Source organism: Vigna unguiculata, chromosome 4 (genome assembly GCF_037176805.1).
Source record: "Vigna unguiculata cultivar grain cowpea cultivar isolate G323 ecotype 2 chromosome 4, ASM3717680v1, whole genome shotgun sequence".
Lineage (NCBI taxonomy): Eukaryota > Viridiplantae > Streptophyta > Magnoliopsida > Fabales > Fabaceae > Vigna > Vigna unguiculata.
The window spans coordinates 22,461,042-22,484,872 of NC_140795.1; the positions used below are offsets into that span (position 1 = coordinate 22,461,042).

The 23,831-nt window shown below is 36.8% G+C and overlaps 2 protein-coding genes across 3 annotated transcripts; both read right to left on the bottom strand.

Annotated features, from left to right (window-relative positions):
* Positions 1-596: 596 nt before the first annotated feature.
* On the bottom strand, positions 597-3,721 carry LOC114182475 (uncharacterized). 2 transcript variants are annotated; one of them, XM_085672815.1, is made up of 2 exons: positions 1,499-3,721; positions 597-1,269 (listed from the first exon to the last, which is right to left on the bottom strand). In XM_085672815.1, the coding sequence occupies exon 1, from the start codon at positions 3,096-3,098 to the stop codon at positions 1,641-1,643; it is 1,458 nt and encodes a 485-aa protein (XP_085528941.1). In that variant the 5' UTR covers positions 3,099-3,721; the 3' UTR covers positions 597-1,269; positions 1,499-1,640. The 2 variants fall into 2 exon arrangements, with proteins under 2 accessions (XP_085528941.1, XP_027925153.1); XM_028069352.2 differs by having other exon boundaries at positions 597-1,250; positions 1,499-3,720.
* A 9,722-nt stretch (positions 3,722-13,443) lies between these two features.
* LOC114181720 (uncharacterized) lies at positions 13,444-19,911 on the bottom strand. The gene is made up of 3 exons (XM_028068253.2): positions 19,656-19,911; positions 18,629-18,918; positions 13,444-13,750 (listed from the first exon to the last, which is right to left on the bottom strand). The coding sequence occupies exons 2-3, from the start codon at positions 18,914-18,916 to the stop codon at positions 13,586-13,588; spliced, it is 453 nt and encodes a 150-aa protein (XP_027924054.1). The 5' UTR covers positions 18,917-18,918; positions 19,656-19,911; the 3' UTR covers positions 13,444-13,585.
* Positions 19,912-23,831: the final 3,920 nt, after the last annotated feature.

Here is a 23,831-nt window from a genome sequence, read left to right on the forward strand (position 1 = left end):
TCAAATGATGAAACTAAAGTAAGCCATTGCAGAGATTAGGAACTGATGCAGGGAATGAAATTGGGTATGCTAAGGCAGATTTGGAATGAAAACTGAAATATGGGTAAACAGCATTTAAATACCATGATGAACAATTGATAATTCCGAGATGTAACTTGAATCAGAAAATAGAAACACAAAACGCATAACAAAAACAGCTTGAAGACTAAGTTCTGAATCAAAAACAGACTTAAAAATAAAAAGCAGAAAATGGGTTTGTAAAACAGAAAAGAAGATGAAATGGGTAATTTCTGAAATCAGAGAGACCCAAACACAACCATGGTCATTCAACCTTCATTCTTGACTGCCAAGTACTCATTCTGAACTCTTGGAACAAGAAGATCATTTTAGACCACTTAGAATACAGTTTTCAATCAGAAATTGCAACTAATATAATGCAATGCTGTGAACGCAAATGATTATGTTCTGGGTTTTCTAATTCAGCTTTAACAAAGAGAACTGAAGGCATCGTAAACGAAAACGAAAATGGGAAAAAAATAGTAAAGGATGATTAGCAATGAATAGAACAGTGCAGAAACAAAGAAAGAAAGAAGCAATTGAGAATAACAATTTAACTTGAATTGAATTCAGTTCTGGAACAGCATTACATCTTCAGAAATTTGGAAAATAACCCGTAAGGAACTGGAAAAGTACACGGAACATTGAGAACTAAAAACTAAATTTGTATGTCTGAACTGTGTGTGTTGTATGTCTGAACTGTGGCAGATCAAATCAAAGCCTTATATAGGCTGAAGTGAAAATCCGAATTGGAAAACAATTGGAGAAACTGGTTGCAACAGGTAACAAATGTAATGATTACACTTGGTTCAACTTAACTACCACTAACTAATACTACAAGTAACTCAATTAGCAGGTCAGCAGGTAAATTGAGTCTTCAAGTTCCTTTATTCAGCTCCAATCCAACAGACCAGCGCATGTGGCGTTACTTGAACTCAAAGTGTTTCTTTCTCTTTGACATGGCAGCAGCAGGTTGCCTGTGTGTTGGTTCAGCAGGTTCCGAGGAAGTCTTCAATTGGCAGCAACAAGTCATTTAACAGGTTCAGCATTTTACAAGTTGTTCTTCAATGATTGCTCAAAACTGCTCAACTCCAATTCTCTGCACCACAGCTGCTGTCAACATCTTCATTCAACTCCAAAGATTCTTCTCAGCTGCATCTCTTTCTTTTTTTCTTTTTTTTTTTCTGAAAATCCTAAAATAAAAAAAAAATTCTAACAAAAATCTAACTAAGAATGCCAAATTAACAAAGATTTAGAAAAACTACAACTTATTGAAGGAAAACCAAATCTGTCCTAAAACAAAGAAATAAAAGTAAAAGAAATCCCAAGAAAGTGCAAATGGAGACTTAGCAATGACCAAACCACTTGAGGTGAGTTTTTGTCATCATCTCAAGAAGATCATAAAAAGGATATAATTTATCTCACGACAGGAAATCAATACCTGCAATGGAGTAGTACAAACCCCCAGCAAAAAATGGCAGAAGCAAACGTCATTAACTGAACCGCTCAGTATGTAGAGCAACTATTAAGCAAACACTAAATGGAATTACAGCAGCTGGTCATGTAAAATCCAGAATCTTTCTTCATTTTTCAATCAAGCTCAAGTATCTTTTTGATAATTCCATAGACAAGTCCTTTTCAGCTTTCTTCTCGAGATGCGTCCTAATTTTTCTGTATGCTGAAAATTTAGGTTTAAGACCTTTGTCCATCATCTCAGAAAGAACCTTACTGGCAAGCAGCACATTCCCATTCTTCAAATGAAGGGTAGCAAGCAAGCTGTAGTTTGCATTGCTAGAATAGCTAAGCTTATCGGCAGAACCAATCACATACGCATGTGCTTCCTCGTACTTTCCTGATTCAAAATACGACTTTATTATCGCAGCATGAGCTAAAATACTTGGTTCAATACCCTTCAAAGTCATTCTATCAAGAAGCTTCAAAACCAAATCAAACTGACGCCTCTTACAAAAAGTGTTAATAAGAATATCAAAGCTATGCACATCAGTTAAACCATAGTTTTTCTCCATAGCTTCAAGCATTTGCCAAGCTTCATCAATTTTACCACTCTTGCATAGACAGCTGAGTAGCAAATTAAACGTATTTGCATTGATATCACAACCACTTCTCTCCATCTCCTTAATCAAATCTTCTACTCTTTTACAATCACCTCTCTTACACATTATCCTCATTAACACATGATAGTTCTTCACCTTCCTCCCATCTGTTCTTATCACAAACTCAGCCATCTCAAACGATCCTGAAAGACCAAACATTTCTATCAACAACTGAACTCCACAACTTTGATAAACCCCGCCAACCTCAATGAACACGGCCATAATCTTTTTCACACATTCCATACTAGAATCCTTGTCTAAACCTAAATCCAGTAAAAACCCAAAAGCCTTCATTCCCAAAAACACCCTTTTAAGGCTAAATCCACGCAAAACGGGAACCATTGCCTCATAATTCCCCAACAACCCACAGTTATTAACAAACAAGCTACCTATATCCGGATTACAACAAAGATCAGGATCGGAACCTTTAAGCCAATCAAAGAACTGCAATGCTGACACTCTTTCGGTGGCTAATATCTGAAAAATGTCAACAACTAACGCATCAGACAAAGACACGTTCATACTATTCAACTTGGATCCCAAATCATCCCCATCATCACGAATCAGTGCAATGATTTGAGAAACCTGCTCTGAAGTAGCAAGAGGCCTAACCAAGTAAGGAGTACACGTACGCGTACAAAAATGCACGCGAGTGTGAAAGTGCAAATTGAGTTTGAAGCGCGAGTGCCCATTATCAATATTAGAGCGAAAAGTTGAAGAACGCGCAAAAGGGTGATTGGGGGAGCAAAGAGTGGAACACCCAAATGAGAAAAGCAAATAGCTTGACAAGCGGGGAGGAGAAAGAAGGGGTGTGGCTGAACTTGAAGGTGGGGTGTTGGAGCAGAAGAGAAAAAACTGAAAGGTGGAATTACAAGAGGGAGGAATTGAGATGAAACTGAGATTGTTGCGGATGTTTCGAATTGCCATTTGAGAGAGTTTGTTGAAATTAAGGTTTTGGTAACCATTTAGCAGAAATTGGTGATTCTTTTCTGGCTGTTTCTTCTTGCACCTTCCTTCTTTTTTCTGCACCCTTCATAAAACTCATAAATCCCAAATTACCCCTCCTATTGACTACTGCAGCGAGTGCGAGATGAGTCCGCCAATGTTGCTGGATTGTTGGGAGCGTGGGAGGGAGGAGACAACAATGTATAGGAGAGTTTTTGGTTGGTGCCTTCTCCCTGAACCCTCAACCGTTCTCCTCTACATTCAATAGTTACGATTTTTTTTATTGAAAGCAATGAAACCAAAATTTACTATGCTACAGGTCCTCTTTTTTTTTTCTTTTTTTTTTTTCTGCTTGAGCTTGCACCTCCTAACTTTCCTCCCGTTCTGTTTTTTTCACTCTCTTCGTTTCCTCCGAATATTTTTCTTCACTCCCTCTGGTCATTGTCTCTGATCCAAGCTCTCACCAGTGGTCCCAATGGTCTCTGCTTCAAGGTACTTCAAGCTCCATCTATGCTTCAAGCTGTCTGAGTGGTGGTCCTATTTCATTACTCTTTCAAAGCTTTTCAAAGCTCTTCAAAGCTATTCTCTTCCTGGTTAGTATTCATTCCCATTTTAATCATATTCCCGTTGTTATGACTGGAATGTTCTTTGTTATCACTTATATACCTTGAAATATACTATTGTGACAATTGCGGATGTCGACATCACTTCAGAAAATTGTATTGCAGATGTCGACATCTGTTTCGTAATTTTTTTGTTTTTCTAGTATTACGAATGTCGACATCTGCTTCAGAAAATTGTGTTGCGGATGTGAACAACCGTTTCAGACTTTTGAGTTGCGGATGTTGACATCCGTTTCACAATTATATTTGTTTTTTTTTGTATTACGAATGTCGATATCCGCTTCAGACAGTTGCATTGCAAATGTCGACATTCATTTCATTTTTTTTTGGGTATAACGGATGTCGACATCCGCTTCAGACATTTGAGTTGCGGATGTCGACATCCGTTTCATTTTTTTTTTTGTTATTACGAATGTTAACATCCGCTTCAGACCTTTGAGTTACGGATGTCGACATCCGTTTCACAATTTTATTTGGTTTTTTTTGGGTATTACGGATGTCGACATCCGCTTCAAACAGTTGTGTTGCAGATGTCGACATTTGTTTCGTATCCTTTTTTTTTTTTGGTATTACGGGACATCCACTTCATACACTCACATCCTCAGATGCAACTCAATACCTAACTTAACCCTTCCTTAATCTTAATTTTGTAGGACCTCCCTCACATATGATATACATATCAAACTTCACCCTCTTTTCAATTTTTCCCCACTTCACTACCTTTTCTCAATTTGTCGCCTTCTTTAATTACTTTCCTTTTTCAAGAAGAGAAAAAAAATCCAAAACTACCATTTTCTTCATCTTCCACATCTACCTCCTCACACTCTTTCTAATCTAATCTTGCACCTCAACCACCAGACACGATTTTTTGACCTTTTTCTGAATAACATGGCTATAGTATTAAGACCCTTTTGAAAATAATTATCTTGGTTTCATGGTGTTGGAGCAGGAATGGGTTTGGCAAGTAAATAAGTAGTTGAAATGAATAGAGTTATTAGTTAAAGAGTTATTGATTTAAAGTTTAAGCATAGTTGATGAGTTCAAATTTTTGCCCTCATTTAATATTTAAATTTGGGGATTTAATTGAATTTTCTGTGCTTAAAGATTGATTTAATTAAGATTTGTGATTATTGGATTTATTGAGTAAGTTTGGTAAAAGTGGCGTAAAAATTGATTTTAGTTGCATAAAATATTATTGGATATTCTAACGTTTGTTAATGCAGCTGGAATTTATTTTTGGTCAATTAATAGTGTGATTTTAAAATATTCAAAGTTACAAAATAAGTCCAAAATCAAGAAATTCTGAAAAAGAATAAATCAGGAGCTAAATGCACCCCCAGATTTTATTTGCACACTCCTCCCTCAAGTGGACCACAAAAACCTGTTCTGCACCCCCAGTTTTCACTAAGTTGCACCCCTCCTACCACTTAAACTCCACTCAACCAGATTATGCCATGTGGCAATCCCCACCTCTTAAAATTAGCCAACCAAAGCAAGCCACGTGGCAACAATCTTTGCACTAACAAGCTGTCCAATGGAAGGCTGCCACGTCATCATCTTCATCTCCCAAAACCCTAACCCTAATTTTCTCCTCTCCTTCCATCACCATGGCAGCCGCCGCCGCCATCTCCTCGCCGGCCACCACTGAAACTCGCCGGAAACAGCAGAAACTCCGCGTCGCACCTTCTCCACACCACAGCAGCAACAATTCCGACCACCGTCTGCAACGCATCGCGAACACACGCCGGAAAACGCTGCTGAAGCGAACGGCCACCGCGAGTTCTTCTTCCTCACGCAGCAGCCATGGAAACTGGCGCGCCACCATCTTCTTCTCGCGTCCAACAGCAGCCTTCACGCACCATCTTCGTCAACGAAAACATGCATCTCGAACAAGCAGCAATGGCAGCCACTGCTTGCAGCAGCACCCACCGTGACCAGCAACGTTTCTGCAACTGTTCGAGCAGCCAAGACGCTGAGAACCGCACCACCGCGCCGTGAATGAGACGCAGCAGCAGCGACGAGCAAACCTCCGTCGAACCATCTCCATAACAGCTGCAGCAGTGCCGCCACGCTCGCCGGAGCAGCCACCACGTCGGAGCACCGCGCCGTCACGAGGGAGGGAGAAGAGTGTGAGAGTGAAACCCTAATTTCTGGAGAGAGAATCTGCACTGCCACGTGTCAGCATCTGATAGGACAGTCAAACTGGTCAACTCTGGTCAACTGGTCAAAGTATGCAGTCAACTCTGGTCAAAACTGCAAATATGGTTAAATGAGAGGGGCAGAATTGGAAATTTGACAGAAATTAAGTTGCTAATTAATTAAATAAAAATAAAAGATTTTAGCAACTGACAGATAAAGCCCAAAGTCCAGTGGAAGCCTATATAAAGAGACTCAAGGGAGCAGAAGGATTGACAATTTACAACTGACGGCTTAAACACTTAGAACTCTCTGGTTTTGGCAGATACCGTCTCCACCACATCTCTCATTCTTTCTTTTATTTTCTTTCCTTCATATCATCATGTATTCCATCAAAGCCATGGAGGGCTAAGCTTTTAGGGTTGATTCCACTGTAATTTCTTAACTGGATTCTGAGGTTAGATGAATTTATATGTTTTGTTATTTTGATTATTGTTGTGGTTTTTGTTTATCTATGTCCTTTGCTTCTTAATTGAATAGAAAATAATGATTTTAAATCTACATGCATGCTAATCATATGAGTTAAAAGGTTTTTAAATTAAATTGAGACTTTACTTTGATTTTGTTTAGAAACTTTCATTTGATTAAATAAGTTTTTGCCAATAATTGAGACTTTAATTTGATTAGAGGTAATTACTTTAACTAAAATTAGTCAAGACTTTACTTTGATTAATTAAGTTTTCTATTTGGTAAAGAAACAAAGGAATAGACATGATTAGGCATAGTAAAATTAATTGAGACTGTACTTTGATTAAATTTACTATGGACAATCTAACAATTCTCACTTTTAATTGAGACTGTAATTTGATTAAAAGTGAGGATGCCAACAAATGAATTGAGTCTTTACATTGATTTATTTGTAAATCAACAACAATAATTAATTTAACAATAATCTCTAGATAACCAATGAAGAATCTTATTTAGAAAAAGCAGTGGAATTGACCTATTTACTATTACTGTGTTTACAATCTTCCGTGTCATTTTCTTTGCATATCAAAACCCCCCTATTTTTATAGTTGCTAGTTTTAATTGCATTTTTGAGAATCAAATATTTGAGATCAATTCCGTATTCGTTGTGAGACGACTCAGGGTTATCTTAACCCTAACTATTTTCTTCACTACAAACTGGCAATACTGAAGTTGCTAAAGTAGTGGTAATTTGATCGCCTAACGACAGCAATATCAATAGTGTAATCAACTAGAATGATAGGTCACCAAAAATGGTGAAGCAAAGTGGGATAATATACATGCCACTAAACTTTGTATTATGTTGTTTCTTTTAAGATCTCCTACCTATATATGCTCGTGTTTATATCTCAACCATTTAAGTTTTTATATCTCTCCTAAACAATATTTTCTTTTATTATAAGTCATTATTATAATTATGGTGATCATCATTTTAGTTATTTGAGTTTCTTGGATTCTCAAGTGGATTTTCAAGTAAATTCTAGTCTGATGTCAGACTTTTCTGCTTTTATTCATGATATATGCGAACAAGATTATACCTCTCACTTTACAACTAATGATATCTTCCCAACACGTGAAGATTTAATTAAGTGGGTTAGAGGGGTTGCTTTTAATCTTGGATTTGTTGTTATTATTCTATGATTAGATAAATATAAGGGTTAAATATGTTTTTGGTCCCTCAAGTTTCAGTGAAATTTGGAATTAATCCCTCTTTAAAACTTTCGACCAGTTTAGTTCTTCATCTTTAAAAATACGTAAATTTAGTCCTTTTAACCCAATTTTGTTAAGTTTATCTGACATTTCAAGCGCATTTTATGATAGTATTTGAATTGTTTACATCTTTGACTCATTTTCACTTTAATGTTAACTCAAATATTATCATAAAATGCATTTAAAATGTCAAATAAACTTAACAAAATTTGGTAAGAAGGACCAAATCCACGTATTTCTAAAGATGAATGACTAAATTGATATAAAATTTTGAAGAGGGACTAATTCCAAAATTCACTAAAACTTGAGGGACCAAAAACATATTTAACCCTAAATATAATGGACAACCAGGAAGAAAAACCCATGTATTATTAGGTTGTGAAAGAGGTGGAAAAGATAGAAAATACAAATGTGATGCAGAATCGAGTTTATCTGGGACAAGAAAATGTGAGTGTTAAACATAAAATGTGGTTACCATAATCATGATGTCACATCTACTCTAGTTGGTCACCCCTATGCGGGTAGGTTGAAGTCCACTGAACACTCGTTGCTTGTTGGTATGACTAAAAGTCAAGTATAACCTACAAATATACTATTCACTCTCAAAGAAAAAGATGAGTGTAATGTGACAACTATGAAACAAGTATACAATGCAAGATATAGGTATAAACAATCACTAAAAGATTCAAGGACCAAGTTACAACAATTGATGGTGATGTTGGAACGTGATAACTCTAACATCCCTAGGGAATATTACTTAAAAATAAATAATAAAAGAAATAATTACATTAATAGTCATCTCGATAAAAATCCCAACGCGGGAAAAATTAATTTCATGAGCGCACGCGCCAAAACTTATAACATAATCAGTCAAATGTTACAAGTTCCCATTATTCGTGTTTATAATAAAACATAAAGTAATACATATAAGAGAAAATCCTAGCTCTAATCCCATGCTAGCCCTCACTCCGCCATCTGAACATCCTCAGCACCACCTGTATCAACATCTGCTCCCGTGTAACGAATTACAAAATCATCGCCACACACAAACAGAAAGGGTGAGCTGAGAAAATAAAATAACAAGCATATAAAACACAAGATAGATCATATACCCATCTTATTCATTATATATAATTCTTGGCCAAGACCTTAACCCCAAGACTTATCAGTCTTCAAATCATACAATTTGTTAGCCTTGGACTCGGGAACATGATGCTCACACGCACCTGCCCGCTCGTGGTCCTGCCCTATAAAACAACACACACAACTCGTGACCTGGTGCACGGCCGCCTGGCGCACCAGCCAACACCGCCCGGCGAAACAGGCCCAGACCGCCTGGCGGTACCTGCCCATCGCCAGGCGCTAGTGCTCTTCCAGCGCCATTGTTTCTCCAATGCCACCTGGCAGAGCACTCCCTTGCCGCCAGGTGCCACGCGGTGCAGGAGTCTTTCCCAGTGATTCCTATCGCTTGGCGGTATCAACAGACCGCCAGGCGCCATACCAGTAACTTCCTGCTACTGATTTGGCACCCAAAATGGTAAATTTCACAATTCCAGCATGTCCTAGATCGTACAACACAACTGTCTTATCAGAATTTATAAATTCTCCAATCCTACACCTTCCCATGTATAGCCCATGTACCTAACTAAAGGCATTTAGACACTCTATTTCACTCCTCTATCACAGTTAATCATCACTACAATAACAAGGCACGCCATTCACTATCAAATACTGCAGTTTAGGAACATTATCAAATCGCCTCTCATTATACTTATTTCACGCTGCACTACCATGCATCTTATTCCACGCAATCTCACCTAATCACATAACTTATGTTTAAACTCACAAGTTCCCAAACACTTAAAACTTATAACCAATAATTAAAGATATTTAACAACATTTAGGCAGAATTCCAAGCTTTCCATTCCTAATTCACCAACTAATGCTATCCAACTCTCTTCCTTTACTCAACACAACTATCAAGAACTTGTCACGTAATCACCCCATCAACTACTCTCCATTACCATACACACTTACCTATGTGCATTTTTTTCTTACAGTGCCCTTCTTTAAGTTCCAATATCACTCTTAGCCTCTTCCCTCATAACCACCCGAAAACAACATTAAATACGCCACTGTTCCCGTTATCGCCTGGCGGCAAGCTAGTCACCGTTGGGCGGTGTATCAGAACCCAAAGAAACTCCAGGTTGCTGTACTCGTGATATGCCAAGTTATCCAGAATTCAAGCCATACTTCACAGACAATATTACCCAATAAATCTCACCTAATTTACTGTCCCAATTTCTCTTGACGTAATCTCATCAATTTCGTCCACCCTATGAACCCTAATAACTCAACTCGGATTCCACCCATACCAATAATCCAACCCTATCCATGTTAAATTATAAAGGAGTATTCTCAAACTTTACCAGACCCCAATTCTAACCAACTCATACTATCAACGCATACAGTCACAATCATAAATCCCAACGCTCCTGTGCAAAACGCAAACCTAACAGAAAACGCAACACTGTCGCACTGCCTGGCTGACATTCATCCCTGCCAGGCGGTTTAAGCCATCAGGAACCAAATCCACACACAAACTGATGAACCGCCTGGCGGCACATGCATGCCCGCCAGGCGGTTTCTGGGCAGAACCCAGAAAACGCAAAAACAGTACACACCAGGCAGAGAATTCATGCACTTATGATCACACAAGACATAATAAGGTGAATACGAATAATAGCACGCGAAGCAACTCCCCTTACCTCTTATCCTCGCTCCAAACCCGAATTGGTGAGTGTGCTTTGAAGCAAAACCTCCTCCTCTCTTGATTTGCACCCGTCACACCGTTCTTCCTCTCCAACTCCTCTCTGCAATACGCCCACACCAGCTGCTCTCCACCCAACGCTCACACTCCTGTCTCAATACCCCTCCTCTTGCTAATTCTCTTCCTTTTCTTTACTCACTACCTTTCTAATTACCCCTTTTTACCACTAAACGGAAATTTAAATAAAATAAAGCTTAATGGTTAATTAAGTCCCCTCACATGATGCATCCAGCCCTTTGAATTACCTATTCATTGGCTGCTAGGGTTCTTAAACCCCTTCATATTCATGTTAACGAAATTTTGGCAAAAAGAAAAATGGGTTAGTTCTCAACAAGGTTTGAACCCACACTCATGCACATACCCCAACCAAGGCCAAACCATTCAACCAACACATGTTTCATGATGACTCCTACAATTCTAAGGATTTATCATCATCCCCACGCATTCAATATATAAACACACAAAAACGCATAATTTAAATAACACCCAAGTGGCACACATAGGACTCGAACCCAAGTCCTCACACACAATTAAAGTACTCTCAACCACTTGAGCTAGTACTTTTCCACGTCATAGTTCTTCACATTTATTACTTTAAATGTTCTCATTACCCATCCTATTTAAATAATTAATTAAATAACTTTTTAATTTTCCCGGGTCTTACAATAACTATATCCATTTTAGTATATGTATTGATGAATCTGAGGTGGTTAGCGATCTGTTTTGGACCCATGCTGATGCTGTGAAGTTGTTAAATTCATTCAATATTGTGTTCTTAATGGATAGTACTTACAAAACCAACAAATATCGGTTGTCATTGCTTGAGATTGTTGGTGGACGTCAACAAGATTAACTTTCTCAGCCGCGTTTGCATTTTCATCAAGTGAAAATCAAAATAATTTCACTTAGGTTCTTGAGAGGGTAAGAGGTTTGTTTATGACGTTCGAGGATGGTCCACAAGTCATTGTAACTGACAGGGATCTGACTTTAATGAATGTTATTGGCATTGTGTTCCCTGAGTGTTATCATCTTCTATGTCATTCCATATTCAGAAAAATATGCATGCAAAGTGCAAAATGTTAGTGAATTTTATTGATGCATGGGATGTTGTGCTGCAAGCATGAGAGAATGTTATGGACTGTGAAGATGAGTTTAAGTTTAACGATTGTGTTAATCATCTTCAGCTTGTTTGCCAGTCATGACCTCTATTCTTTGAATATGTTAATGACTCGTGGATCATTCCTTATAAGAAATACTTTGTGAAGGCATAGACGAACAAGGTTTTGCATTTAGGGAATACAACATCAAACAGATATGTTTGCATCTTATTTATTCATTTTTTTATTAATGGTTTATATGATTCCATGTATAAATTGTATTAGGGTTGAGTCTGCTCACTAGAGCCTCAAGAAAGTTCTTGGAAATAGTATGGAAGACCTTTGTTCGTGTTGGGATGAAATTCACAACGTTATTATCTTGCAACATAACGAAATAAAGGCGTCTTTTGAAAGAAGTCTTAATCTTATGAGTGACTCTTACAAGGCATTGAGTTATAAAAGATTAGTGGTATATGTTTCTAAATTTGCCTTAGCACTCCTTGCTCCAGAGTTAGAAAAAGTTAAGAAAATTGGATTCGATACTAGTCGTTGTGCTGCATTTTGAGACAGACTTATGGTCTTCCATATGCTTGTGAATTAGTAGGATATGACCCTAAGATGATTCCTCTACAAGAAATTCATGTCATGTGAACTAGGTTGAGCTTCTCAAATATGTTCTCTTCACAACCTGAAGGCCAATTATCTATTCAAATGAAGCTTGATTTGGTGCTCAATCATTTTAAAGAAGTTGACATTGCAGGAAAAGTGACCATCAAATAAAAATTACTTGACATAGTTTGCCCTTCGATGACATCGATGTTGCCGCCCGTGAGTAAAATTAAAACGAAGGGTGCACCTAAATGTCATCGATCAAAGAAGTCAACCAAGCGTGATCCCTTATATTTTGAGCATGTTGACGCTTCATTGAGACATCCAGACAAGACACATGTGTTACAAAAACAGAAAACAAGTTGAAGGCCAAAGGTGTAATTCATGAAAAGAAAATGCCCATGCTAGAACAATTTAATCCTATTTTTTAGCCTTACATAATGGATGTTGTGGATGTAGTGGTTGATGGTCATTGTGGGTATAGATGCATTGCTCTATTGTTGGGTATAGGTGAGGAGTCATGGCCACTAATCAGACATGATTTGTACAAAGAACTTAGTCAATGGCAAGATGAATATGCAACATTAGTTGAAGGCTATGATCGTCTAGAAGAACTAAGAAAGTCTTTGCTAGTTCATTCACCATCAAGGGTATGACTTCTATACACTAATGTTAAAACTTATTTATTAATTTTTTTTATGATTTTGTTTGATTATAATCTAATTAATTATAAATAGGCTAATCGAGACAAGTGGATGACTATACCGGACATGGGGTATGCGATTGCTAATCGATATAATGTAATCCTCGTGTGCTTATTGTCGATTCAGAATTTGACGATTTTTCCACTTCATACATCCCACCTAGTACGCAAAGTCAACATCGACTAATTTGTATCGGACATGTTTATGGTTCTCATTTTGTGTAGCTATAGTTCTTTCTTTTTTTTTTCAAAGCACTTAATTTCTTTATTGACTAATTACATATTTATAGGTTCGTCTACAAGAAGGTTGTCCATTACCAATGGTGGATATCATATCATCTAGCAATTGTTACCCAAAGGCAAAGGCATGGGCATCATTTTATAGAAATAAAATGCATGCATTTGTAGAATTACACGGAGTGGATCGTAGTTATGTAGATGTTATGGAAGACTGATATTTGTTAATTGTATTAAATATTTGACTATTGTAGTTTGTTTTAGGAAATTTCATATTGTAATGTACTTTTAAAAAGTACGTTTGTAATTATTTTTCTAATATATAAAATACTAACTCCTCTGGCCAAGGGACAAATGTATTTTGACCTTACTGCTAACAAAATAGACGTTTGGATTAATAATCATATATGGAATTACTTAATATAAAATCCAATAAAAATGTAAGTTCTAACATCAAATACAAATATAAGGTAAATTTACTATCCAGATGTAGATGGTCATCGTCCTCGAACACTACGTCCTCCTCTAGTCTCTTCCTCTTCTGTTGCATCACGAGCTATCTGTAATAACTCATGCGTACAATCCCAAGCAATTGTGCCCTCACTAACATCTCTGCAATCTATCATCTGTTGAAGATCACTGACAATGCATTTCATGGCACTCTGCGATAATACCAACATAATGTTAAATATTTAAGTTATTAATAGTATGAACAAATAAATTTCTAACATACCAATAAACCAGAAGATGATGACTGTAAGACCTGAGAAAATTAAATAGTTAATTAAATAATTATTTAATAAATGCGGGTAATGGATGCCTTTAAGGCATTTAATGCGGAATGCTTTGGTGTGAAAAAGTACTAGCTCAAATGGTTGAGAGTACTTAGCTATGTTGAAAGGACTTGGGTTCAAGTCCTATGTATGCTAATTATCCGATGTTTGTTTTATTACTATTTTTTTTATATAACATGTGAGAGCAAAGTAGGTGATAATGTAATACTATATCTGTGCTTATTATCATAAAGTGTTAATTGGGTTGTTGGTTGTGGTTTGACCTTGTATTATGAGGGTATGGGTTCGAATCTTGGTAACCCAACTTTAATTCTCTTTTTGCTAAATAATGGATTATGGTATGAATGTGGAAGGGTGGAGGAAACCTAGTAGAAGAGGCAGCCAAAGGGGCTGAAAAATCATTAAATCATGGGCCTTGAATAACAAATAAATCACCATTAAGTTAAGTTTTTCGTTTTGTCACTTAAACCTACTAGTAGGATGTCTATATAAGGTGAAATTGAGGTGAGAGGAAGGGTTTTGGCAGCTATATTTTGGTATAGGCAGAGGGGTGCGAAAATCTGGAGAGAACCGTGGGTGTTAGGGCAATTGAGAGCTGAATTGAGAAAAGCCAAAGAGGGAGCATTGGTACTTTAGGGGAAGAGGCACAATTCCAATTAAAAACCACGAAAATTCCAAGTTAGGGGAGCTCCTCTGTGTGAGAAATTATTGTGATTGTATTGATTCTATTACTGCAGTGTTAAGCATGATTATATGTCTCTTTGTCATCAAATTTACATGCTTTCTGTGATTGGATTGAACCTTGGCTGATGTACGGGCATATCATTCTTGTATGCGCATATTGGAAATAATGGAGTTTTGGGTATTATATGTGACTATGATTCAATTGCATTCGTTTGGGATCAAATTTTGGGGTCCAAAATAGGTTCATACTTTTGGAACGATAAAGGGGATTGAATGTCAATTTTGGAAAGGGGTGTTGGCATAGTTTGGGTGTTTGCGTGCGTGTAACAGTGAACCAGACTGATAATCTCACTCAGGCGAGAGGCGAGCCAGGCTCGCCTAAGCGAGAGTTGCAGAGTCGAAAGTTGTGTTTTCTGCACGAACTACTCGCTCAAGCGGAGTGTCAAGGTTTTGGGCGACCTATTAACTCGCTTAGACGAATACCTCTCGCCTAAGCGAGAAATTGAGGGTGTGAGATTTTGTTTTGGGGCCCTCGTGCAGGCAAGGGGGATGATGTTTGGGCGACACGGTTTCGCCCAGGCGAGAGGCTCCCGCTTAAGCAAGACCTCGCGTTTTAACTTGGTGTTGTGGTAACTTGCCGCCTAGGTGAGAGTTTGGGTTTTAGACGAAGGGCGATCTCGCCCAGGCGAGGAGAGACTCGCTTAAGCGAGACCTCGCAGGTAAACCAGTTTAGCACGCTCGCTCAGGCAAGGAAGCTTAGCCTAAGCGAGACAGGCCTGGTCGCTTAAGCTAAGGCTTCTAGCCCAAACGTGTTTAGTGCAGTTTGTGTGTGTTGTTTGTACGCACTGATGAAACGTGGATCAGGAGATGCTGTGCCATGAGCGGGTAGGTTCATGGATGGTGTTTAACATGTGATGGTATGAGCGGGGAGATTCATACTCAATTACTCTCCTGTGGGGATACGAGCGAGGTAGGTTCGTATGTTCTGTGCTCACAGTTGAAAGATGTTGCGTGCGAGGAGGTACGTAGCTGGTGGATCACATGTGTTGGAATACGGGCGGGCAGGTCCGTAGAGTAGGACTATGAGCGGGGAGGTTCGTAAAGACAGGACCACGAGCGGGCAGGTTTGTGTGAGCATCATGAATCCTAAGTCCATGGCTAATTTTGCTGAGTAAATTGGAGGTTTTAAGAGTCGTGGGGGTACCAAGGATGTGAATAGGGTCAAATGCTGAGAATGTAATTGGGTGTTTATGTTTTATATTATGTATTTAATATATGTTTATATTCTTTTGAGCTCACCCTTTCTGTTTGTGAATGACAATGATCGTGTAATTTGTTACACGGGAGCAGATCGTGTTACAGGTGATGCCGAGGGTGCTAAGGAGACAAAGTGAGGGCTAGTTGGGATAGAGCTAGGACTTTATTAGTGTTTCTATAGTGTTATTGGAACTTGTAAAAACTTTAGATTTAATTACTTTTAAAATTTTGTCGCATTAAATCTTAAACTTATGTAGTTTTCGAGTATGAGACTTAATAAGATTGTGACGCTTGTTTTCTTTATATATTTATTTAATATAAATCAAGTAATATTCACTAGGGATGTTACAATGACTCTAATGTCCTCTGATGATGAAGGATTGACCCCAACCAAGGATGGAGGCACATGCTTAAGAAGACTAAGCATGTTTAGAAAGGAAGTTCACTAATCCTTCATCCCTTTCATTTGTGTTTGTTATTTTTGATTCCCTAAGTTGACTTAGTTGAATCAACTTTAGTTGACTTGTTGACCTTTGACTAGGTTTGACTTGTTGACTATAGTTGACTTGACTTAAGCCAACATGCTAATCTATGCTTATTTGCTTTGTAGGTTAATTAGGAGTAAGAAAGCAATGTTAGGTGGCGCATGGTGATTGGGGAGCATAAATGATGTGGAGGAGAGAGTAAAGCAAAGGCATAAAGCATAAAGTAAAAGGCATGAAGCAAGTGTACCTATGTACCTTTGGTCTCCTTTGTTTTTAGCACACTTTGACCCCTTTTTGGAGACATATGAGACACATTCTTTGTCTCCTTTTGTGCTAGAACGAAATTAGTCTTGCACACACCATACTTGGCTCTTTTGTCTCTCATTTTTGTAACCTTATTTGACCTAGTTTCTAGAAGCTAGGGTTAGGTTTTTGTAGAGACATCCTTAAGTATCTTTTATTTGCTTAGAGGCCCCTAAACTCTTCTATATAAGGGGTGCTCCTAGACATGTAAAAGGGTTGAACATTTTGAAGTAAAAACACTCTTGTGTCTCAACCATTTGTGAGAGTTTCCTCCCTTGGGAGTGAATACTTTTAAGCCTTATCTTGCATAGCAAGTGGCGGCACACATCCACTCATCTTCAAGGTTGCCATGGCTTCTAGCCTAGCCTTGTAGTGGCATGCTTCTCACATTTTTACCATTTCTTTCCTTTCCATTTTATGTTTTCTTCTTCCTTTAATTGTTCTTTGTTTTCTATGGTTTATTTGCTTTCCATTTCCTTTTTGTTTTGAATCAATCCATCATCTTCTTCTCTTGAGCTTTGTGAAAGGAACCTTCACATCTAGATTGCTTGCTATCTTAATGTCCAGTGGGGATTTCGCTTAGCTTTCTTAATCAACTCACACCATATTCAATAATCTTAAAAAGGAACAAGATAATCCTTCATCATCTAAACTGGCATGTCATCTAGCAAATTTCGATGAAGTCAGGGCGTAACCACAAGGCTGGGTTGCTCGTCCTTAATTCCGCGTACAATGTAGGGATGGGAGACCCTCCTAAACCACTACAAATATCCATCCACACATGAAAATGGAGCTGGCGTAGGGACCACCTGAACTACGACAAATTGGTTGTAGCGTCTCCACCGATCATCAATAGTAGCAAAGCCCACCATAGAAAGGAAATTTGGCGGTCGTGGAATAGGCTGCATAAACCCAAATTGTCGTAACACATGTTCCGACAGATGACGGTGAACAAGGATACCAAGCTTGAGGAAGCCAGAAAACATGGCAGATACAACAAGTGGTCTACCAGCTCTATGTGTTCCATATGGGCACCAAATTACTCCATCATATGTTAAAACATCCAACTGGACTCTAATATCAGCTATAGTGGAAGTAACGCATCCAGTGGCATAACGTGTTGCACGAGGTTCAGTCTCTACATATGTATCACGTAACTACTTCCTTCCCAATGCAGGGAAGTGCTCGTATATCCAATTCTATATCAAATAGCATTTCATTTAACTATTGTGATATAAAAGAATAAGTAAAATATTCAAATAAATGTAATATAAGTGGGTACATGTAAAAGAGGTAGATATCTAGCTAATTGCTTTGTATTTGCAAAGCTAGCATGTCTTAACGGCTCATAAAAATAGACAAGAGCAGCAACTCCCCAAGCATATTTACGGCATGTAGGGAGATCTCTAATCAGCTCCAAGTAATAGGTCCGAACAAAAATGACGCTTTTATTAGCAAATATGGTGCACCCTACAAGGTGCAAAAGATATGCACGTGCATCAAACTCCCATAGCTCGTTATCACAACAACTCTTATAGAGGTCTCTCAGCCAACTAAGTCTAACCTGTGCACCCCGACAATGATTTAACTCATCGGAAGCCATAGCCCGATCAATACCAAGAAGTGTCATCATAATCTGAATTGAATCTTCATATTCAAGATTTTTAGTTGAACAAAACTCTCCGGTGATGGGAAGATGAAGGAGCGACCACATGTCATCTAAAGAGATAGTCATCTCACCAATTGGTAGATGAAAACTATTAGTCTCAGGATGCCATCTCTCCACGAAACCCAAGATTAACCCAGTATCGGGATAATCATATAAAATATCGCACAGAGGTGATAATCCAAAATTTACAACAAAAGGGAGAACAGAAGGGTGAGGACGTCCAAATCTTTTCACTTTTTTAATATGGGAGACTAGTTTCACAACTCAATCCTAAGAAAAAAGAAACATAAAACAATAAAAATACATAACAATAATAAAATAAAACATTTATAAAAACTTCTTACTAACTTGACCCTCCCATATGATACGTGCAACATGATTCTGGTACCGAGTCAATAAAGATGTATCAGAGGGACCACCTGAAAATCCTGCACCATCATTACCAATCCCCTGCTCCTCGTCCTGAGCAACATTGGAAGCCTCATGCTGAACAACATCATCCTCAACAACATCAGCCTCGTGCTGACCCCTTTTACCAGTTGAAGCGGTCGGTCTCCTTTGTGCAGCACCTTGTGCAGAACTCTTGCGTGCATCATGTGAACCGCGTCTAGATAAATTACCTCGTGTCCTAACCATATCTATAATTGAAAGTTTCAAATTTTCAGTAACAAAAAATATAACAACACGTAAGCAAACATAAATCACCAAGAAACAAGAATATCTCTCAAATTCAAATTTTAAAATTTCCAGCATTCCACTCATAACAATCACGATCCAATGATCCAGAAATTAATTGCAATTTAAGATTCCATAATGTTATCTATGATACAAAAAAAAACTCACTATGCATAAAAAATTTCAAAAAAATGTAAAAAGACTGAAACTTAAGAAAAAAAATGGAAACAAATGTCAACATCCACAATTGAAAACTCTCAAGCAGATGTCGACATCCGCAATGCACCAAAACAAAAAAAGAACCCTGAAACGGATATCGACATTCGCAATTGAAAACTCTGAAGCGGATGTCGACATCCACAACGCACCAAAATGAAAGAAAACCTGAACGGATGTCGACATCCGAAATTGAAAACTTTGAAGTGGATGTCGACATTCACAATGCACCAAAACAAAAAAAAAATTGAAACGAATGTCGACATCCGCAAGTCAATGGGTTGAAACGGATCTCGACATCCGTAATGGCAAACTGAATTGAAAAATAAAATGGGTCTTCAAATTAAATGGGTTGTGGATTAAAGTGATTAAAAGATGGATATATGGCACATATTGCAGACAACCGCGTTTAGGTTCATGAACCAGGTTCATCATTCACGAAAAATAAAAAAAAATATGAATCAATGGTTGAGAAAAACTTAACTGGATTTGATGCCAATGGAGTGTGGATGAAATGTGGACGGAACTGCTTGTTGCTGGTTGTTGGTGCTCAGATCTACTCCAATACAAAAGGAAACGGCAAAGAATGGATGAGAATAATTTTAAATGGAATCCGCCGCACTATTAGGTCAAATTCACGTGGAAAAGGAGATTCTTTTTTGGGGGTGCAAGGCTCCAGGAAAAGCATATTCTCTTTGGGGTGCAGGGTTGTAGGGGTGTATGGGTTTTACTGATTTTTCTCTTTCTTCGTTACCTTTTTACTATGGGCAAAGCTGAAATTAAATAAAGTGTTAGAGGTATAAGAGAAAGGGTTGGGGTGTAGGGAGAAGCCCTTTTTTGGTTTTTCTTTTGGAGATCTTTTGGGTTTGTGTTTTTTTATATTTTCACATAATTTGGATTATAATTAACCAACAAAAATATATGAGCTGTCATGTTCGTTTTTTTTAATTTTTATAAAAATTTAAATTAAGATTAATAAAAATATGTAATTAATTTTTAAAATAATTCTTAAATGTAAAATTAAAATAATAAAATATATATAAAAGAAACTTTTAAAATCACAAAAAAAAATTAAATTTAGATATATTATTTATAAAATAATTAAGAATAAAATTAAAATAATGAGGTGTGGATACAAGAAAGTATTTTTTTTATATATTATTATAAATAGTATGGATTCTACATTTTAAAATATAAATATTTAAAAAGAAATTCAAGAATAGATTGCATAACATTTCCATATCCGAAATATTTTTCTAACTATGAACCTGAAATGTTAACAAAAAAACGTATATATGACCTTACGAAAACTAACTAACACCTCTGGAAACTCACATTTAACTATGCCTACCTCTCCAAACACGACAACAGCATGAATGCGGCTCCAGTCACTGGCTAAAGGTTCAATAGTGCGAGGAACAACTGTGGTAGAGAAGAAGAAAACAATTAGGGTTTATTTAAATTATGGAGGGTTATAAATTGCACTTACTCTCAAAACACTAATTTACTATTCCAAAATAAAAGTTTTTTTGTTTTAGGTCATGATTTTTCCATTTTGGGTCAATGATGATTGGGCCCAAGATTTTGCAACTTTCCTCCGCTTCCTGCACCCATTTTTTTTTCCTGCAGTCCAATAAAAGCAGTAGTTCCCAAATCACCTCTCAATAAAATTATAATAAAAATATCTACATCTCTTACATTTCTTAATTTTTTTTATTGATGGATTGAATGTTCCGAGAGGTGTTTTTAAATTTTAAAATACTAAAATATCCAATCTAAAAAATTAAAAAAATATATATTTTGGAGTGAGTATTTAAAATGTATTTTTAATTTGAAAATAATTTTCAGAACATTTAATTCAAAAAATATTTTTATATTTCAAATGAGATGTTTCTTAAAGATATTTTTAAATCTAAAAGTATTTTTTAAATTAAATGTTTCGAATATATATATATATATATATATATATATATATATATATATATATATATATATATATATATATATATATTCAGGAATATTTAAAAAAAAATTCTAAATGGTGAATCAGAACGCATAGTTTTTTCTAAAAAATAATTCTTAAAAGAGTTTCGTCATTATGCATTTCCAGGCAGGAAAAAATGCAAAAGTCAAGGACCGAGTTGCACAAAGAGCCATGATTTTGCAACTTTCTTCCTCTTGGTTTCAGAGTTTACTCACTGAACCCCACAATTTCCTTGCACACTCCATCAAATTTCTAAAATAATCATTTTACCCACCATAAAATGGACTTTGGACCTTTTAGATGATACGTTCTAGAAACCTTTTGAAACAAACTTTTCGAAATAAGCATTTCGGATTTTCAAAATAAGACTTTCACAATCAAATTTCTAGAATGCATGAAATGCAGTATAGAACAAGCTGTTTGGAATGATATTTTTGGAATAAACTTTCCAAAACAGACTTCTAGAACAAGCTTTTCGAAATATCCCTTCATGAAATGTGTTTTCAGAAAGAGTTTTTTCTCCACGTTTTCTCTCTTCTTCCTCCTTTGTAGTATTCTTCATCTCTTCTTCTTCTTTCTCTATAGCAGTGGTGCGGCATAACAACATTAGTATACACCGATTGAGTCTTTCCTTGATGGTGTGGGATGCAATTAGCAATTGTGGGGTGCAAGAGACTATTCAAATTAAACTATTTGTTCATGCACTTTCATTATTTTAACACAGTCCATAATTCATAAATATATTACAGTATATTTTCTTAGCTATAACTTTCTCTTAGAATTTGTTTTAGCATTTTGTTACAGTTTTACATATTTTTCTTTTCCTGTGTGACCCTACATTGTACATATAAACCTCATCTCATAATAGAATAAAGTAGAGCTTTCATTGATCATTCTTATATTTTCTCTCTCTAATTGTTATATTTATTATGATATTAGGCCCGTATCTTTTAGGGATATGCTTGGCTCCGCTCCTTTTCTTTCCCTACTTGTCATTATGACCGATCATCAAACACCTAGTGTGCATAGTTATCTTTACCTTTATCCTAATGAGAATCCAGCTACAACATTGGTTTCTCTCTCCTTGATTCCACAAATTATCATTCTTGGAGTTGATCTATGCTTATTGCTCTCAGTGCAAAGAATAAGGTTGAGTTTGTTAATGGCACTACATCGACACCACCGCTTTTCGATCCATTGCGTAACGCTTCACAAAGTTGCAACAACATGGTTGTGTTCTGGATCGTTCATTATGTTTCTATTCCCATCCATCACAGTATTCTTTGGTTGGACAACGCCGAAGATATATGGAAGGATCTCAAATCATAGTATGCACAAGGAGATCTCTTACATGTTTCAGATTTGTAATATGAGGTATCATTGATGAAATAGGGTGATCTCTTTATCATTGACTTCTTCTGCAAACTTAGAGTTGTGTTGGATTAACACGAGAATTTTCATCCAGACCCAGTGTGTACCTGTCATAGTAAGTGTTGCTGCAAGGTATAACCTCTTCTTGCTCAACGAAAAATTGAAGATCGAGGAATGTAGTTTCTACGAGGGTTAAATGACCAATACAGTAATGTTTGCTGTCATATTTTACTTATGGATCCTCTCCCTTCCATCTCTAGAATATTTTCCTATGTCGTTCAATAAGAATGCCAGCTCATCACTCCCATTATGTTCTCCCTCTGACTCGATGATTGATGCCGCTAACACGGTTTCCTACACCCATTGTGGTCGTTCTAGGCATACGAAGAACGTTTTCTATTGCAAACATGAGTTTCCTAATTTGAAGAACCCTAAATATACACTCGTGGTGGCAAATTATGTACTCATCACTGAAAATTAGGACACATTGTCGATGTTTGCTATCGTAAGCACGATTTTCCCCATGGCCACAAATTTCATGATTTAAAACATGTGATTAACAATACTATGATTGAGAATGGTGTTGTCACGAGGAATGATCAATAAAAAGGCTTCTAAGACTCAAGATTTTCGTTTCTTTCCACATTAATATCAAGAACTACTAGCTCTAATATAATAACTAAACAATGTCACTTCAACAATGTCTTCATCTCATGTCAATTAGATATGGTCTATTTCCTCTTCTTCAAGTAAAATTTCACTCCAATCCATAACTACCTGGATATTAGATTCATGGATTACTGATCACATTTCCTCCTCATTAAGTAATTTCTCTTCTTTCAAGGCTATTAAACCTCTCATTATTAACCTTCCCACTAGTGAACAAGTTTATGTTACCCACTCAGGACATGTTCATTTTATTCCATTCTATCTCACCGATGTTTTGTATATATCTACTTTCACATTCAATCTCATTTCCATTTCTAAACGTGTGAATTCTCTTCACTGTGATTTAATATTTTCTCTTCATTCTTGCATTATACAGGACACAAACAACAAACATAAGATTGGAATAATTGATGTAAATTCTAGCTTATACATGCTAGTTTTCCTTTCTACACTTGATAGTTCAGTTCACACTACCATAGTTCAACCCTAATGTAATAATATACTTATAGATTTGTGGAAGTTTTGTCTTAGTCACCTTTCCCCTACCCGTTTACAAGTTATAAAACAAACATATTCTTCGTTGAGTAGCGATCATCATGCTAAAAACACAAATTATCTTTTCCTTTGAGTACTTCA

Excerpts from the sequence above, each read along its gene's own strand:
- LOC114181720 (XM_028068253.2), bottom strand. The coding sequence starts at position 18,916 with ATGGTTAGGACACGAGGTAATTTATCTAGACGCGGTTCACATGATGCA. Across the intron at positions 13,751-18,628 it reads GTATCATATGGGAGGGTCAA|AGTGCCATGAAATGCATTGT; the intron begins GTTAGTAAGAAG and ends GTATTATCGCAG.
- LOC114182475 (XM_085672815.1), bottom strand. The coding sequence starts at position 3,098 with ATGGCAATTCGAAACATCCGCAACAATCTCAGTTTCATCTCAATTCCT.